General features: G+C 48.4%; 1 protein-coding gene across 1 annotated transcript in view; it reads left to right on the forward strand.

The window, feature by feature from the left end:
• LOC109404007 (band 4.1-like protein 4B) overlaps positions 1-19,010 on the forward strand; it is a 143,504-nt gene that overhangs the window by 106,543 nt on the left and 17,951 nt on the right. Inside the window, exons 3-8 of the mRNA XM_062847422.1 lie at positions 1,642-1,789; positions 2,223-2,399; positions 2,463-2,671; positions 10,792-11,531; positions 11,594-11,988; positions 12,050-12,156. Of these exons, the coding sequence (XP_062703406.1) occupies positions 1,642-1,789; positions 2,223-2,399; positions 2,463-2,671; positions 10,792-11,531; positions 11,594-11,988; positions 12,050-12,156 (1,776 nt within the window). The remainder of the gene's footprint in view (positions 1-1,641; positions 1,790-2,222; positions 2,400-2,462; positions 2,672-10,791; positions 11,532-11,593; positions 11,989-12,049; positions 12,157-19,010) is intronic.

The raw sequence follows: 19,010 nt of genomic DNA on the forward strand, positions 1-19,010 counted from the left end.
TTGATAGTAGTTAATATTACTTTTTGATCCGGCAGCATAATTTATGTTGAATGGTGCGAAAGGATTTTTGATCCTCAGATTAATGATTTGAATTAGGCGCCAGCATAGTTAATAGAATAATATCTTTTCTGGGACATTTCAATTCTGCATGCAAAATAGAATCCCTATCCTTTTGCTGCAAAAGATGCTCACTTCAATGAAAAATCATATGGTTTTGCAGGTTTGTGTAAAAAGTGCAAAGCTCGCACTCCTTTGTTTTGTTTTGTTGCATTCCTTCTTGCCGTTGTTTTGCAGTTTTATGGCTCAGCGGCATTGTTCTATGATTCAGCATCATAATGTTTCGTATAAGTAAACAAGAAAAGGTTTGTCGTGACGTCTTTGGTAACAATGACTTGTTTTTTATGAAAATTGTAAAATATGTATGACCTTCGTCGTTATTGTCATGACATAATGACTTGTAGTCATGATATCATGAATCGGTATATTTTTTAACTTTTTCGTCATGTTTTCGGAAACTGATTTTTTCCAGTATATCCTCCGTGGACCTACATTTAATTCACATTAAATTCTCCGTAACGCTTTGTCCCAGTATTTCTTCTACAACTGCACCAGGTTACCGTGTCAGTCCCAGAAGAGTTTCTCCAACCGAAATTCAGTTGAGATTTTCGATTACTGGGGGTCCAAAGTGTTGAAGTTTACTAGAGTGCAATACTTTTAGACCAAGATCCACACAAACAAATTTATATCTTTGGAATATGAGACGTCGACAAATCGGTCAAATGCCTACTTTGGTCATCCCTTTGGGTCTTGAGACCCCTTCTTGAAGCCGCTAAGCAGCTCGCGAAAAAGAAGTTTGAAGTATCAAAGTAGACGACGCCCCTTCTCAGCACGTTGCTCCCCATTCAAATGACCGAGCGATCGAATGCAAGCGCCTGGGCCTGCTTGGATCTCTAGGTATAAACATTCAGCGAATAGGTAAAGCGCGGCGAATTGCATGTCCCGAGGTGATATTTTGCGCGCTTACTTCCCTTACTTCGTTTTTTTTTTTGCTGCGCACGATCGCCCTTTCATGCGGCTGGCAAAAGACGATTGTGAAACAGCGAACTGCACTCTCTCCATTATCACCGCTGAGCTGACTGCTATAGACACTACTACTAGAGAGACAGACAGGCTCGAGGAGGCCAACTGCGGAAACCAATAAAGCCTGTCATTTGCATGCACGATACTTCGCTCTCGATGGCTCGCTACTTTTGTTAGCGCACGGCGCGGTCCGGCCTGGCCTGGCCCGGCCCGGCGTGGTCTACTTATGGGATCTTATGGGAACATCGACCCGGCTTTGCTCGTCCACCCCCGATCGATTTTGTGTTTACACTGAGAAAATCTCATACTTGAAATTTACCGGAAATGATATGGAGATTTTTTCTTGTGTCTTTTTCACAGGTATAAGTTATGTGTTTCTTTTAAAGCGATCGTCTGATAAATTTCTCTCCAAATTCTTGTAGACTGTATGAAATTATAGGGGTTTCACAGTGAATTAAACATGAACATTTCTCTCAGTGTACACTGAACGTGACCTATTGTCGTCTGACTTGTTGTAATAATTCCGTTCTTTTTCTCTTTCTCTCTGTTTGTCCGTTGCAGAAAAAAGCCCTGGCGAGTGATTTGTACGAGCAAGTTTTCTATTCGCTGGACCTGATCGAGAAGGATTACTTTGGGCTGCAGTACACCGATGCCAACAATGTCAAACACTGGCTGGACCCGACGAAGGCGATCAAAAAACAAGTCAAAAGTAAGTGATTGTTCAAACTAGATGACATTACAAAAAACTGGTTTTATGAGGCTCTTGGATAGTTCTTCAACTCAAACACTTTCACGACAGATAAAATTAAACTACACCATCTCAAAACTCCGAGTTTCAAGAAATGTTTAATGTATAACCGTTTTATTTTGATCAACGTTACATTAAAACCGTCTTAAGTTTGTTTGCACTCAAGCAAGACTTACTAGTGTTACTCGAGAGTGTTCAGACTTATGGTAATCTTGTCGATAATTTGATAATCTTCTGGAAAATTTATTCATACTTGAAGAAAGCTGTCATACAACATATTATAATAGGTAATGCTTCGACAAAACTATCTTACCACCTTAATAAAACCAGTTATTCTCTGTACTGCTACCTCGGCTGAATCCTATTCATTAATCGATGATCTCTTATGTTACAGTCGGTCCTCCCTATACCCTTCGGCTAAAGGTGAAGTTCTACTCCTCCGAACCGAACACGCTCCGGGAGGAGCTCACAAGGTATCAGTTCTTTCTCCAGCTGAAGCAGGATCTCCTCGAGGGCCGGTTGGAGTGCCCGGACCCACAGGCAGCCGAACTGGCTGCCTTAGCCCTACAATGTAAGTTGAGCATATCACATTGAATTTCTGATGAGCTCTAACCATACTATTTTGTTGATTCAGCTGAACTGGGTGACTTTGACGAGACGGTCCACTCGGCCGTCACCGTGTCCGAGTTTCGATTCGTGCCGAACCAAACCGAAGAGCTGGAACTGTCGATACTGGAGGAGTACCGGAAGTGCAACGGCCTGACGCCGGCCCAGGCCGAAACCAGCTTTCTCAACAAGGTCAAATGGCTGGACATGTACGGTGTGGATATGCACACGGTTCTGGTAAGTTGTTTGAAATTACCTTCGATGAGTAAGATGTGATGAAGGGCGGAATAATCACTACTGCAATGTGAGGAGTTCTTGAAGATCTCTGGTGTAATTTCTGAAGAACTCCCGGAAAAAAATCTACAGGAGTCACTAAAAGATTTTATGATAGAATCCTTGGAGGGTTTTCTTGAAGAATCTGTGGAAGAACTTTTTAAGGAATCTTCTAAAGAATCTCTGAAAAAAAATCTTAAGAAACTCATATGATAGAATCTATGAAAGAATTTCAGAAGAAACTCCAAGAAGAAATTCTATAGAAGTTCCTGGAAGAATTTCTTAAAGAACTCTTAGAAGATGCTGAATAATTTCGTGGTAGATTTTTAAACAATAATGAAGTTCAAGAAAAAATAATCGAACAAATCTATAGCAGGTTTTCTTAAGGAATTCTTGAAGAAACTTTCGGCGGAATCTCTAGTAGAATTTAAAAGAAAAGCTCTGTAGGAATTTCATCAGAAACTCTTGGAGGAATGTAAGAAGAAACCCATGGAAGATTTTCAAAAAGAATCCCTCGCGTATTTTTTAAGGAACCCCTAAGGAATTTCCCAAGAAATCCCTGGAGCAATTTCTAAAGGAATTTCTGGAAGACTATCTGTAAGAAACCCTAGAGGATGAGGGGTCCATGGATTGTGCTGTAATACACTTTAACCTCGTTTTACGTCCTCCGTTGGCTGAGCACCAAGGAAATCTACCGCTAAGACAATAAGCAAACTAGACGTTTTTATATTTTTGTATTCTTGCAGGATTCCTCCAGGAATTTCTCCGGGATTCATCCAGGAATTCCTCCTCAGATTCCTCCAGGAGTTCCTCCTGAGATTCCTCCAGGAGTTCCTCATGAGATTCCTCCAGGAGATCTTCCTGAGATTCCTCCAGGAATTTCTCCTGGGATTCCTCCAGGAATTCCTCCTGAGATTCCTCCAAGAATTCCTCCTAAGATTCCTCCAGGAGTTCCTCCTGAGATTCCTCCAGGAGTTCCTCATGAGATTCCTCCAGGAGTTCTTCCTGAGATTCCTCCAGGAATTCCTCCTGAGATTCCTCCAGGAATCCCTCCAGGAATTCCCCCTAAGATTCCTCCAGAAATTCCTCCTGAGATTCCTCCAGGAATTCCTCCTGAGATTCCTCCAGATATTCCTCCTAAGATTCCTCCAGGAATTCCTTTTGAAATTCCTCCATGAATTCCCCCTGAGATTCCTCCAGGAATTCCTCCTTAGATTCTTCCAGGAATTCCTCCTGAGATTCCTCCAAGGATTCTTCCAGAAATTCTTTTAGCAATTCCTCGTGGAATTCCTCCAGGAATTCCTTCGGGATTCCTCCAGGAACTCCTTCGGGATTCCTCCAGGAATTCCTTCGGGATTCCTCCAGGAATTGCTTCGGGATTCCTTCAGGAATTCCTTCGGGATTCCTTCAGGAATTCCTTCGGGATTCCTTCAGGAATTCCTTCGGGATTCCTTCAGGAATTCCTTCGGGATTCCTTCAGGAATTCCTTCGGGATTCCTTCAGGAATTCCTTCGGGATTCCTTCAGGAATTCCTTCGGGATTCCTTCAGGAATTCCTTCGGGATTTCTTCAGGAATTCCTTCGGGATTCCTTCAGGAATTCCTTCGGGATTCCTTCAGGAATTCCTTCGGGATTCCTTCAGGAATTCCTTCGGGATTCCTCCAGGAATTCCTTCGGGATTCCTCCAGGAATTCCTTCGGGCTTCCTCCAGGAATTCCTTCGGGATTCCTCCAGGAATTCCTTCGGGATTCCTCCAGGAATTCCTTCGGGATTCCTCCTGGAATTCCTTCGGGATTCCTCCTGGAATTCCTTCGGGATTCCTCCTGGAATTCCTTCGGGATTCCTCCAGGAATTCCTTCGGGATTCCTCCTGGAATTCCTTCGGGATTCCTCCAGGAATTCCTTCGGGATTCCTCCAGGAATTCCTTCGGGCTTCCTCCAGGAATTCCTTCGGGATTCCTCCAGGAATTCCTTCGGGCTTCCTCCAGGAATTCCTTCGGGATTCCTCCAGGAATTCCTTCGGGATTCCTCCAGGAATTCCTTCGGGATTCCTCCTGGAATTCCTTCGGGATTCCTCCAGGAATTCCTTCGGGATTCCTCCAGAAATTCCTTCGGGATTCCTCCAGGAATTCCTTCGTGATTCCTCCAGGAATTCCGTCGTGATTCCTCTAGGAATTCCTTCGTGATTCCTCTAGGAATTCCTTCGTGATTCCTCCAGGAATTCCTTCGCGATTCCTCCAGGACTTCCTTCGTGATTCCTCCAGGAATTCCTTCAGGATTCCTCCAGGAATTCCTTCAGGATTCCTCCAGGAATTCCTTCAGGATTCCTCCAGGAATTCCTTCGGGATTCCTCCAGGAATGCCTCCGGGGATTCCTCCAGGAATGCCTCCGGGGATTCCTCCAGGAATGCCTCCGGGGATTCCTCCAGGAATGCCTCCGGGGATTCCTCCAGGAATGCCTCCGGGGATTTCTCCAGGAATGCCTCCGGGGATTCCTCCAGGAATGCCTCCGGGGATTCCTCCAGGAATGCCTCCGGGGATTCCTCCAGGAATGCCTCCGGGGATTCCTCCAGGAATGCCTCCGGGGATTCCTCCAGGAATGCCTCCGGGGATTCCTCCAGGAATGCCTCCGGGGATTCCTCCAGGAATGCCTCCGGGGATTCTTCCAGGAATGCCTCCGGGGATTCCTCCAGGAATGCCTCCGGGGATTCCTCCAGGAATGCCTCCGGGGATTCCTCCAGGAATGCCTCCGGGGATTTCTCCAGGAATGCCTCCGGGAATTCCTCCAGGAATGCCTCCGGGGATTCCTCCAGGAATGCCTCCGGGGATTCCTCCAGGAATGCCTCCGGGGATTCCTCCAGGAATGCCTCCGGGGATTCCTCCAGGAATGCCTCCGGGGATTCCTCCAGGAATGCCTCCGGGGATCCTTCAAGAATGCCTCCGGGGATTCCTCCAGGAATGCCTCCGGGGATTCCTCCAGGAATGCCTCCGGGGATTCCTCCAGGAATGCCTCCGGGGATTCCTCCAGGAATGCCTCCGGGGATTCCTCCAGGAATGCCTCCGGGGATTCCTCCAGGAATGCCTCCGGGGATTCCTCCAGGAATGCCTCCGGGGATTCCTCCAGGAATGCCTCCGGGGATTCCTCCAGGAATGCCTCCGGGGATTCCTCCAGGAAGGCCTCCGGGGATTCCTCCAGGAATGCCTCCGGGGATTCCTCCAGGAATGCCTCCGGGGATTCCTCCAGGAATGCCTCCGGGGATTCCTCCAGGAATGCCTCCGGGGATTCCTCCAGGAATGCCTCCGGGGATTCCTCCAGGAATGCCTCCGGGGATTCCTCCAGGAATGCCTCCGGGGATTCCTCCAGGAATGCCTCCGGGGATTCCTCCAGGAATGCCTCCGGGGATTCCTCCAGGAATGCCTCCGGGGATTCCTCCAGGAATGCCTCCGGGGATTCCTCCAGGAATGCCTCCGGGGATTCCTCCAGGAATGCCTCCGGGGATTCCTCCAGGAATGCCTCCGGGGATTCCTCCAGGAATGCCTCCGGGGATTCCTCCAGGAATGCCTCCGGGGATTCCTCCAGGAATGCCTCCGGGGATTCCTCCAGGAATGCCTCCGGGGATTCCTCCAGGAATGCCTCCGGGGATTCCTCCAGGAATGCCTCCGGGGATTCCTCCAGGAATGCCTCCGGGGATTCCTCCAGGAATGCCTCCGGGGATTCCTCCAGGAATGCCTCCGGGGATTCCTCCAGGAATGCCTCCGGGGATTCCTCCAGGAATGCCTCCGGGGATTCCTCCAGGAATGCCTCCGGGGATTCCTCCAGGAATGCCTCCGGGGATTCCTCCAGGAATGCCTCCGGGGATTCCTCCAGGAATGCCTCCGGGGATTCCTCCAGGAATGCCTCCGGGGATTCCTCCAGGAATGCCTCCGGGGATTCCTCCAGGAATGCCTCCGGGGATTTCTCCAGGAATGCCTCCGGGAATTCCTCCAGGAATGCCTCCGGGGATTCCTCCAGGAATGCCTCCGGGGATTCCTCCAGGAATGCCTCCGGGGATTCCTCCAGGAATGCCTCCGGGGATTCCTCCAGGAATGCCTCCGGGGATTCCTCCAGGAATGCCTCCGGGGATTCCTCCAGGAATGCCTCCGGGGATTCCTCCAGGAATGCCTCCGGGGATTCCTCCAGGAATGCCTCCGGGGATTCCTCCAGGAATGCCTCCGGGGATTCCTCCAGGAATGCCTCCGGGGATTCCTCCAGGAATGCCTCCGGGGATTCCTCCAGGAATTCCTCCTTAGATTCTTCCAGGAATTCCTCCTGAGATTCCTCCAAGGATTCTTCCAGAAATTCTTTTAGCAATTCCTCGTGGAATTCCTCCAGGAATTCCTTCGGGATTCCTCCAGGAACTCCTTCGGGATTCCTCCAGGAATTCCTTCGGGATTCCTCCAGGAATTGCTTCGGGATTCCTTCAGGAATTCCTTCGGGATTCCTTCAGGAATTCCTTCGGGATTCCTTCAGGAATTCCTTCGGGATTCCTTCAGGAATTCCTTCGGGATTCCTTCAGGAATTCCTTCGGGATTCCTTCAGGAATTCCTTCGGGATTCCTTCAGGAATTCCTTCGGGATTTCTTCAGGAATTCCTTCGGGATTCCTTCAGGAATTCCTTCGGGATTCCTTCAGGAATTCCTTCGGGATTCCTTCAGGAATTCCTTCGGGATTCCTCCAGGAATTCCTTCGGGATTCCTCCAGGAATTCCTTCGGGCTTCCTCCAGGAATTCCTTCGGGATTCCTCCAGGAATTCCTTCGGGATTCCTCCAGGAATTCCTTCGGGATTCCTCCTGGAATTCCTTCGGGATTCCTCCTGGAATTCCTTCGGGATTCCTCCTGGAATTCCTTCGGGATTCCTCCAGGAATTCCTTCGGGATTCCTCCTGGAATTCCTTCGGGATTCCTCCAGGAATTCCTTCGGGATTCCTCCAGGAATTCCTTCGGGCTTCCTCCAGGAATTCCTTCGGGATTCCTCCAGGAATTCCTTCGGGCTTCCTCCAGGAATTCCTTCGGGATTCCTCCAGGAATTCCTTCGGGATTCCTCCAGGAATTCCTTCGGGATTCCTCCTGGAATTCCTTCGGGATTCCTCCAGGAATTCCTTCGGGATTCCTCCAGAAATTCCTTCGGGATTCCTCCAGGAATTCCTTCGTGATTCCTCCAGGAATTCCGTCGTGATTCCTCTAGGAATTCCTTCGTGATTCCTCTAGGAATTCCTTCGTGATTCCTCCAGGAATTCCTTCGCGATTCCTCCAGGACTTCCTTCGTGATTCCTCCAGGAATTCCTTCAGGATTCCTCCAGGAATTCCTTCAGGATTCCTCCAGGAATTCCTTCAGGATTCCTCCAGGAATTCCTTCGGGATTCCTCCAGGAATGCCTCCGGGGATTCCTCCAGGAATGCCTCCGGGGATTCCTCCAGGAATGCCTCCGGGGATTCCTCCAGGAATGCCTCCGGGGATTCCTCCAGGAATGCCTCCGGGGATTTCTCCAGGAATGCCTCCGGGGATTCCTCCAGGAATGCCTCCGGGGATTCCTCCAGGAATGCCTCCGGGGATTCCTCCAGGAATGCCTCCGGGGATTCCTCCAGGAATGCCTCCGGGGATTCCTCCAGGAATGCCTCCGGGGATTCCTCCAGGAATGCCTCCGGGGATTCCTCCAGGAATGCCTCCGGGGATTCTTCCAGGAATGCCTCCGGGGATTCCTCCAGGAATGCCTCCGGGGATTCCTCCAGGAATGCCTCCGGGGATTCCTCCAGGAATGCCTCCGGGGATTTCTCCAGGAATGCCTCCGGGAATTCCTCCAGGAATGCCTCCGGGGATTCCTCCAGGAATGCCTCCGGGGATTCCTCCAGGAATGCCTCCGGGGATTCCTCCAGGAATGCCTCCGGGGATTCCTCCAGGAATGCCTCCGGGGATTCCTCCAGGAATGCCTCCGGGGATCCTTCAAGAATGCCTCCGGGGATTCCTCCAGGAATGCCTCCGGGGATTCCTCCAGGAATGCCTCCGGGGATTCCTCCAGGAATGCCTCCGGGGATTCCTCCAGGAATGCCTCCGGGGATTCCTCCAGGAATGCCTCCGGGGATTCCTCCAGGAATGCCTCCGGGGATTCCTCCAGGAATGCCTCCGGGGATTCCTCCAGGAAGGCCTCCGGGGATTCCTCCAGGAATGCCTCCGGGGATTCCTCCAGGAATGCCTCCGGGGATTCCTCCAGGAATGCCTCCGGGGATTCCTCCAGGAATGCCTCCGGGGATTCCTCCAGGAATGCCTCCGGGGATTCCTCCAGGAATGCCTCCGGGGATTCCTCCAGGAATGCCTCCGGGGATTCCTCCAGGAATGCCTCCGGGGATTCCTCCAGGAATGCCTCCGGGGATTCCTCCAGGAATGCCTCCGGGGATTCCTCCAGGAATGCCTCCGGGGATTCCTCCAGGAATGCCTCCGGGGATTCCTCCAGGAATGCCTCCGGGGATTCCTCCAGGAATGCCTCCGGGGATTCCTCCAGGAATGCCTCCGGGGATTCCTCCAGGAATGCCTCCGGGGATTCCTCCAGGAATGCCTCCGGGGATTCCTCCAGGAATGCCTCCGGGGATTCCTCCAGGAATGCCTCCGGGGATTCCTCCAGGAATGCCTCCGGGGATTCCTCCAGGAATGCCTCCGGGGATTCCTCCAGGAATGCCTCCGGGGATTCCTCCAGGAATGCCTCCGGGGATTCCTCCAGGAATGCCTCCGGGGATTCCTCCAGGAATGCCTCCGGGGATTCCTCCAGGAATGCCTCCGGGGATTCCTCCAGGAATGCCTCCGGGGATTCCTCCAGGAATGCCTCCGGGGATTCCTCCAGGAATGCCTCCGGGGATTCCTCCAGGAATGCCTCCGGGGATTCCTCCAGGAATGCCTCCGGGGATTTCTCCAGGAATGCCTCCGGGAATTCCTCCAGGAATGCCTCCGGGGATTCCTCCAGGAATGCCTCCGGGGATTCCTCCAGGAATGCCTCCGGGGATTCCTCCAGGAATGCCTCCGGGGATTCCTCCAGGAATGCCTCCGGGGATTCCTCCAGGAATGCCTCCGGGGATTCCTCCAGGAATGCCTCCGGGGATTCCTCCAGGAATGCCTCCGGGGATTCCTCCAGGAATGCCTCCGGGGATTCCTCCAGGAATGCCTCCGGGGATTCCTCCAGGAATGCCTCCGGGGATTCCTCCAGGAATGCCTCCGGGGATTCCTCCAGGAATGCCTCCGGGGATTCCTCCAGGAATGCCTCCGGGGATTCCTCCAGGAATGCCTCCGGGGATTCCTCCAGGAATGCCTCCGGGGATTCCTCCAGGAATGCCTCCGGGGATTCCTCCAGGAATGCCTCCGGGGATTCCTCCAGGAATGCCTCCGGGGATTCCTCCAGGAATGCCTCCGGGGATTCCTCCAGGAATGCCTCCGGGGATTCCTCCAGGAATGCCTCCGGGGATTCCTCCAGGAATGCCTCCGGGGATTCCTCCAGGAATGCCTCCGGGGATTCCTCCAGGAATGCCTCCGGGGATTCCCCCAGGAATGCCTCCGGGGATTCCTCCAGGAATGCCTCCGGGGATTCCCCCAGGAATGCCTCCGGGGATTCCTCCAGGAATGCCTCCGGGGATTCCTCTAGGAATTCCTCCTGAGTTTCCTCTAGGAATTCCTCCTGAGATTCCTCCAGGAATTCCTCCTGAGATTCCTCCAGAAATTCCTCCTGATATTCCTCCTAAGATTCCTCCAGGAATTCCTTTTGAAATTCCTCCATGAATTCCCCCTGAGATTCCTCCAGGAATTCCTCCTTAGATTCTTCCAGGAATTCCTCCTGAGATTCCTCCAAGGATTCTTCCAGGAATTCCTCGTGGAATTCCTCCAGGTATTCCTTCGGGATTCCTCCAGGAATTCCTTCGGGATTCCTCCAGGAATTCCTCCGGGATTTCACTAGGAATTCCTCCGGGATTTCACCAGGCATTCCTCCGAGATTCCTCCAGGAGTTCCTCCGGGATTCCTCCAGGAATTCCTCCGGTCTATAGTTAAGTAAATCTTCTCATCCCATTCTAGGGCAAAGATGGCTGCGAGTACCACCTAGGGTTAACCCCCACCGGTATCCTCGTGTTCGAGGGCATCCAAAAGATAGGCCTCTTCTTCTGGCCCAAGATCGGTAAGTTGGATTTCAAGAAGAAAAAACTAACCCTGGTCGTGGTGGAGGACGACGACCACGGCCGGGAACAGGAGCACACGTTCGTCTTTCGGTTGCACAACGAGAAGGCCTGCAAGCACCTGTGGAAGTGTGCCATCGAGCATCATGCCTTCTTCCGGTTGCGCGCCCCGGTCAAGGGACCCTCCGCCAGGCAGAACTTTTTTCGGATGGGCTCTCGCTTCCGGTACTCGGGCAAAACGGAGTTCCAAACCACACAGCAGAACCGAGCCCGGCGGACGGTGCAGTTCGAGCGGAGACCCTCGCAACGTTTCGCACGGCGACAGTCACACGTCCTTCGCGAGCGGCAGAAGCAAGTCCAGCCCGATCAGCAACCGGAGCAGCCCGCCACACCCGCACCCCCACCACCACTACTGTGCACCGCTGATGATGCCCAGCACTCCACCTCGGGAACATCGACTCCATCTGCGAACACGGTGATCCACAATCACATCTCGGCATCGGCCAGCAGTACGTCGGACATCGGGCTGCACGTGGTCAACGGAAACCTTCCCTCGCTCAGTTCCAACAAGTCAATCTCATCGAGCGAGGATGTCACCTTTGGGAAGTTGGGATCCTTCGGGAAGGCCGGAATCTCGTATAAGTAAGTATTAAGAGATATTTCAATAGGAATGGCCAGTACGTTTACTTATCCATCTTCTTCAGGCCTGAGGAGCCCCTCGGTAAGCTGATCGATCACGACAATCCGTTCTTCCGGACGGCGGGTCACCACCATGGCGGCTCGTTCGGCAAGGCCTCCATCAGTTCCGGCTTCAGCATCAAAACCACCTCGTCCGATCGGGACAGCCACATCGACACGCTGATGAAGACGATCGCCAAGGATCCGTCCCCGTCGCTGCACGGCGTAGAACTGAACGATGCTAGTAGCTTTAAGATCACCATCAACAAGACTTCCGAGCTGGAGACGAACAACGACACGCTGAAGAAGCTAGCCACCGGCAGTAGTGCAACCCCCGAGAAGCCAAACAATCAGATCAAGCTGTCGAATGCTGCTGTGACGCCGCTTCCACCCGGGCAAATCAAGTGTAATATTCTCAAAGGTGAGTGGTTCAACATTTAGAATCAACATTTGTTCTAAGCTTTTTTGTCTCCTTGTTTTAGCACGCGTCGAAGAGGAACTTCATCCGAAGTTGACCAACCACCAGCTGTACGTGCCGGCGCTGAACGACGGTCCAGATTCTCTGACTGCGGCGACATTTGTGTCGGTGGTAAGTACCGTTCATGTAGGGCATTGTTTCTAATTGACACTATACAGTTGCCTGCACAAGTTTCGTTTTCTTTTACGATTGCCAGCAAATACTCTTTTTTTTATCTACAATCACCACCAAATCATTTGCGGTTTTAACCATTCCTCTGTGTTCATAGAGTGCTAGACAACAACAAGAAATAAGAAAATACTTATCGTTATTTGCTAATTGCATCGTGGTCATTCCACAAATCAAATCGACAAAATGATTGACTTTTCCAAAAATCCCATAAATAAACAACATCAAGTTGATAATGGCCTACATTTTCCGCTGTTCTAAATATTGAAAATTGTAAAAAAAAAAGTCGGTTCTCTGAAGCATTCAAACCATTCCTAGTCTTAGCTTTATTTGTCAATAGAAAGCTGCTTTTAAATCTGAAGTCCCCAAGAAGCATTGGCGGGCAGTATTTGATAATAAGGTACGCAATTTGATCAAACCAATGATGTTTTGGCGCGAGTTTACCACAGTTATAGCTTATACCAAAAGAATGGTTTCAAAATTTGATGTTAGGAAAGCTTTTGGATGTCTTTTACTGCAATTATCGTCAAGACTGAACTATTATGTATTCCTGGTTCTTATCGTATCTCACGAGTGGTTGTACATTAGAGCGATTCAGAACGGAAGCAGATCATTTTCTTCAGCACATCAGTCGTTCCTCTGAGGGAGCCACCATAAACAGTTTACATTTGAGCATTTCGTGGTGCTGTTGTCGTTGTTGCTGATCACCAACAGCTCCTTTTTGTGCTAACTACATCTCATTTGACGTTATCTTCCATGATCAGGGAAACTCCTCATGACGTCCGAACTCCTCTTCGGAGTCACCTTCGAGAATTACATCGAGGACCGCCAGTTTGAAAAAAAAAAAACTTTCGCACGGTATATTTTAAAGTACAAATGCAAGTGTCCTTCACCGCAGTTTCCGCCAAGGCACCCAAGGTGTGAAGAATTAGCATTAAGTTAAAATTCACAAATAAAAAAAAACCAAGGCACCCCGAAAGTACCGAAAATGGGCAATGTGACCAATGGCCAATGTGACCAATGACCAATGTTATAGTCATGAGAATCCTTTTCACAAACATTCATCAAGAAAGAGCTGTCGCACGGCATATTTTGAAGTAAAAATATACGTGTCCTCTACTGCAGGATCCGCCAGGGCACGAAGAAAGATGAAGAAAGATCTGCCGTACGGTATGTTTTGGTGTAAAAACGCAAGTGTTCTCTACTATAGGTTCCGCCAGGGCACCCCAGAGGATCCGGAAGTGTCCAAAGTGATCAAAGACATTTCGGTAGCTATGAGAATCCCAATCGCCGAAAATGATGATGAAAGAGCTGTCGCACGGTATATATTGAAGTGAAAATTCAAGTGTCCTCTACCGGAGCCTCCGCCAGGGTACCCCGGAGGTTCCGAAAGTGGCCAATGTGACCAATGGTCTTCGTTATAGTCATGAAAATCCTATTCACGGAAAATCATGAAGAAAGAGCTGCCGCATGATATGTTTTGGGGCAAAAACGCGTATGTCCTCTACTACAGGTTCCGCCAGGGCACCCCGGAGGTTCCGGAAGTGGTCAACGGAGTCGATGACCATGAGAATCTCAATCACCGAAAGTTATGAAAAGAAAGCTGTCGCACGGTATGTTTTGTAGTAAAAATGCATGTGTCCTCTACTACAGATTCCGCCAGGGTACCCCAGAGGTTCCGTAAGGGCCAAAGTGGTCGGTGACCCTTCTCATAGCTATGAGAATCTCAATCAACGAAAATCATGAAGAAGGAGCTGTCGCACGGTATATTTTGCAGTAAAAATGCATGTGTCCTCTACTGCAGGTTCCGCCAGGGTACCCCGGAGGTTCCGGAAGTGGCCAACGTGATCAATGACCCTTTTTATAGCCATGAGTATCCTATTCACGGAAAACCATGAAGATAGAGCTGTCACATGATATGTTTTGGAGTGAAATTGCAAGTGTCCTCTACTACAGGTTCCCCAGGGGACCTTCCAGAGGAACTCCAAATATTCAAAAAAAAAAATTACTGATCGAATCTGCTTCGAAAAGGTTTAAATTTTTTTCAATGTTTCAAAGTTGTTTGATGAAGGAAAAAAAAAGTTTTGATACAAATACCCCATATGGCATAACGTTGGTACCTCAAGGGAATCCGGAATAATTCCGGAACTATCCGGATTTTGAATTGTTTGTCCCATTTTATCAAAACTAGAATAAAAACTGGATTATGTATCAAAATTTCATTACGATTGGTTGAAATTCAACAGATTTATGAATTTTCCAATGTAAAAATTTGAAGCCAAAAATGACGTTGGCCTTTTGGGTGTTAAGAACGCAGGGTGTCTACTACCTGGAAAAACCTGGAAAACCGGGAATCCTCAGGGAATTTTATTTAACAGGGAAAAACCTGAAATACTCAGGGAATATCTTGAGTACTCGGGAAATTTTACTCCGATAAAAAAAAAACATTGGGTCGTATGAATAAATAAAAACCTGGTAGTAATCCATATAGAAATTCCGCTACAAGGTTTTTTTTCCAGAAATTCCGTCAGGGTTGCTTTCTGGAACATCTTTAGAATTACCTCCTGGAATGTCTCTCAAGATTTCTTATAAAATTCCTTCCGCATTTTTGACGCTATTTTTCTTGGTATTCCATTTTGATTTTTTTCCGGAAAGGTATACTTCCGGATTCCTTCCAGGATTCCCTAATTCCGACCGATTTCTCCTGGAGTTTTTCACGGGGATACTATTTCCTTCCGGAGTTCCTCTAGTGTTTTGCTCAAAGAAATCTTCGTAGGATTCCTACCAGAATTTATACCGAATACTCTATAAGAATTTCTGTCGGGATAAATCGTGGAATTTCTTTCGGCATTCCTCATGGAAATTTTACACGATTTCTTCCGGTGTTCCTCCTGGGACATCCCCAGAAGATCTTCCCAGAATTTCTTTCGGTGTTGCTGAAGGAGTTATTCCTGGGGTTTCTACTAAAGTTCCTCCAAGGGTTTCTGAACGACTTTTCACGAATTTACTGCAAGAGTTCCTCAAGAGATTTCTTTAATTTTTTTCCTGTGATATCTTCAAACAATTGCTTTGGGCTTTCTTCGAGATGTTCTTCCTGGTCTCCTACAGGAATTTCTTAAAAGTTTTCGCGAGGTTTATTTTGATGTTTTACCCGAGATTTCTCTCGGAGTATCTCCTGGAACTTCTCCCAGAAGATTCCTTCCTATGTAGGTCATGAGATGCTTCTCAGAGTTTATCTGAATTTACCCTGGACTTTCTCCTTAGATTTTTTTTTCTAGAGTGCCTTCTGGGATTTCCACAGAAGTTATTGCTGATATTTCTCATTGAATTCTTCTCTTGCATTCTTTCAGAGCCAGGCTGTTCCTTGTAGTTGTACCAGATTTCTGGCAGTGATCCACCGGAGATTTTTTTTACAGATATTCTCTGCAGCATTATTCCCAAATTTCTTCCAGTAATCTTTAACAGAAATTATCCCGAGATTCTGGATACTCCTTTAGGGATTTCTCCGAAAATTATTGCAGGGATTCTTCTAAGGGTTTTCCTCAGAATGTCTCCTGAGATAACTTACGAAATACCTTATAGGAAGTTCCTGGAGAAATATTTGAGGGAATTCAAATAAATCTTGCGAAAAACTCCGCAAAGTGTTATTGAAGAAATCTCGACAAGAACTTCAGGAGAAACCGGAGATAAAATGAAACATCTTGAAAAAAGTTCTAGGTAGTAGTATTCCCGAGAAGAAATATTAAGAACATCCAAGGAGGAATTCTTAATTCCTCATGGAATCCTGAAAGTAGCTACGGACTAAGTTCCGTAACTATCGGTAAAAATCCCGATATAAACTATTGGATAACTATCCCGGAAAACCACTAAAAAGATACGGGCACTGGCTTCAGCCGTCGGCTGTACCGATTGAACGATACTTAACACGGAGTGGCTACGGATAAGAAGCTATTCTCGAGAAAAAAAAATCATGGCAACGAGGCTAAATCAATGACATTCTTGAAGAAATTTTGAATAGTTTTGGATGGATTTTCAGGAGGAATCCAGCGATGAAACCAAATCTAATGCGATGAATCGGAAGGTAGACAAAACCCCATCGAAAGACGAGGTCAGCGAGAGTCAGGATACATTGGCGGACGATAGGGTGGCTCAGCGACGGGCTCGATTCGCAGCTTTTGGTGGTGGTTCAAGCTCCGGCTCCGTACCGCGACCAAAGAAGAAATGCACCCGAATACAGTTTTATTGATGTAATCTTTTGAATATTTTTGAATCTATTCGATAAGATATCGGCTCCGTAAAGTTTTTTTGTTAAACGATTAAGCCAATAAATAAACTATTTGGTAAAAAAAAAGAGGAATCCAGCGAGAATCTCTGGAAGTATATCGGAAAACTTCGGAAAATCGGGACGTACTCAAATAGATATCTCGTGAAAGAATCTTGCGAAAAGCCAGGAAGTTACTTTGTAAGAAGTTCCACGAATTACGCTCAGGAAGCTTGAAAATTTTTTGAAGAGCAGTGGAACTTACGCATTTTCGGCAGTTTTGTTCTCTTTGTCATGGTTTTTTTAAACCTAGGTTTCAGCTGTTGAATTCAGAGTTGACATCAAATCCTTCCCAACCAAGCTGAATATGATCAAGTTTTAGGCAATTTGGCCGACATAAATCCATCATGACGAAGAGAACCAACCTGCCGATGATACCCTAAGTCACCCTTTATATTATTTGTAGAAAGTTTGGGTTATTTTATGAATTATAAACTGTTGAAATTTCATCTGAAAAAACCTGGAAAACTCAGGGAATTTCATTTTGAGTTATGAGTAGACACCCTGGAACGGCTACTGATTCTTTCCTCAACACATCAGACGTTCCTCTAAGGAGCCACCATAAACAGTTTACATTTGTGTATTTCGTAGTGCTGTTGATGATCATTAATAGATCTTTTTTGTGCTAACTACAATTCATTCGACGTTATCTCCCAGATACGCCGTAACCTCACTCAAACTTATCCTAACTGCTCGAGGGAGTGTCCGCTGGTTAGGGAAGTTCCAACGCCCTCGAGCTCCTTCAGCTCCTTGAGACGCCCAAAATCCTCTTCGGAGTCACCATCCAGAACTACATCGAGGACCACCAGTTTGCTGACCGATCTGGGAACGTACGGATCATTTGGCCGCGTATCCACCCATCCATTGTGGTTTTCTTCGTCGACTATCAACTCTTTCTTCACTGGAGTGACACCCTGGAACTACTTTCTTCGCCGAAAATGAATGGTTCGGAGTGTGCTCTCAACAGCCGCCCATATGGGACTCCGCTCCGCAGGGAGATTAAACCACCTCTTGGTGTTAGTGTTAGTTAGTAAACGCACTGCTCATCGTAGTGTTGCTCGCCTAGAGTTCCTTCTGGAGCTCCTTGCTTTCGTCGTCCAAATTCGTGCTGTTGTTTGTGTACATCTCTTGCGGCACTCCTCTTCTAGTAATGAATCACTGGATGGCCATATTGCACGATTCATTCGTAAAGCTGTGCGTCAGCTCCTTGTGGATTACTCTAACGCGTCAAATACGTTAATAGGACAAAACTAGCGCTGGACTGAGCTGCGGCGTTCTTTTCCCACGAACTTGAATGGTCGCAGAATTTGATTGATCCGCAACTTCAGATGTTATGCCTTGTTGGAATGGGTTAGCTTAGTAGATACGTCACCACTGGCAGCGATTTGCTGCAAAACGTACTTCAACACTTAGCCTCGAAATGCAGAATTTCTGGCGAATTTCATTACAGATTTTTTTCGGTATTCGCATGACGAAATTTACGATGGTACCAATCCAGAAGTAGCTGAGTGATCCGATGTTATCTTGGTAGAATTATTGAATATCTAGTGTCGTAGCTTACGAATTCAGCCGCTGCGTTGCGGTTATCGAAACGCCGTGCTCATCAAAAGGTGGAGACAATTTCGCGATCGAGCTGTCTTTGTTCAACGCCTTCCGCTGATCTGCTTCCATTTCAGCCGAATACTGGTCTGTTTGCGCCATACGCCACACACTACGTTCAGCTTTCTGGAGATCCTCGCTTGTCAGCACACCTGCAGAACTTTGGTGATCGCCTCTTGCACGTATGCGAGCACTCGTTCGTACTTCGAGACATGGTTGACATCAACTAATGGAAAGGCCACAACTCTTCTTCTGTTTCATTCACTGTACCCTACTTATCCCTGGACAGCTGTTATGCTGGACCACGCATCTATCTGCTGTCCGGCTTACAGTTCGCGCCTTTTCCCCACTTTGTCGACTTGTCAGCAACGGTTTTCTTCGTTACCAACCAACGTCAATCTTCAACCGTCGGCAGGCTCAGGATCTCGTTGACGCGGAAAGCTACGTATCGTCGGTAGCGTCTAGTGACCGATCTAATCCACAAGATAACGTTGCTCGAATAGACCCAGAATCCCGTTCGCTTGACTTCAGCGATTCGTAGCAATCCGGATCGGATTGTAGCATCGCTGGATTTCAATCTTGTCTAAGTCCTTCAGAGCTTGCAGGCACAACTTCCATTGCCCGAAGATATTTTCAGAAATCGGCTAATCCCACTTCACTTTTCTCTCCACACAGGACGTAGTATTGTTGCGCTTATCTTTTGTTAGAGTCCTGCAGCGGTCGTACGCTCGCAAGGCATACCGCCGCATGACAGTCGCAAGGCAAAACAAAAGAAAAAGTGTTCCCGCCAAAAACAAAAGCACGTGGGTTTCGCGAAGTGACAGATGTTTTTGAATGTATTTGTGACGAACGGAAAGAGTAGCTCAGTGGAATGAGT

The sequence above is a fragment of the Aedes albopictus genome, chromosome 1 (genome assembly GCF_035046485.1).
Source record: "Aedes albopictus strain Foshan chromosome 1, AalbF5, whole genome shotgun sequence".
Classification (NCBI taxonomy): Eukaryota; Metazoa; Arthropoda; class Insecta; order Diptera; family Culicidae; genus Aedes; species Aedes albopictus.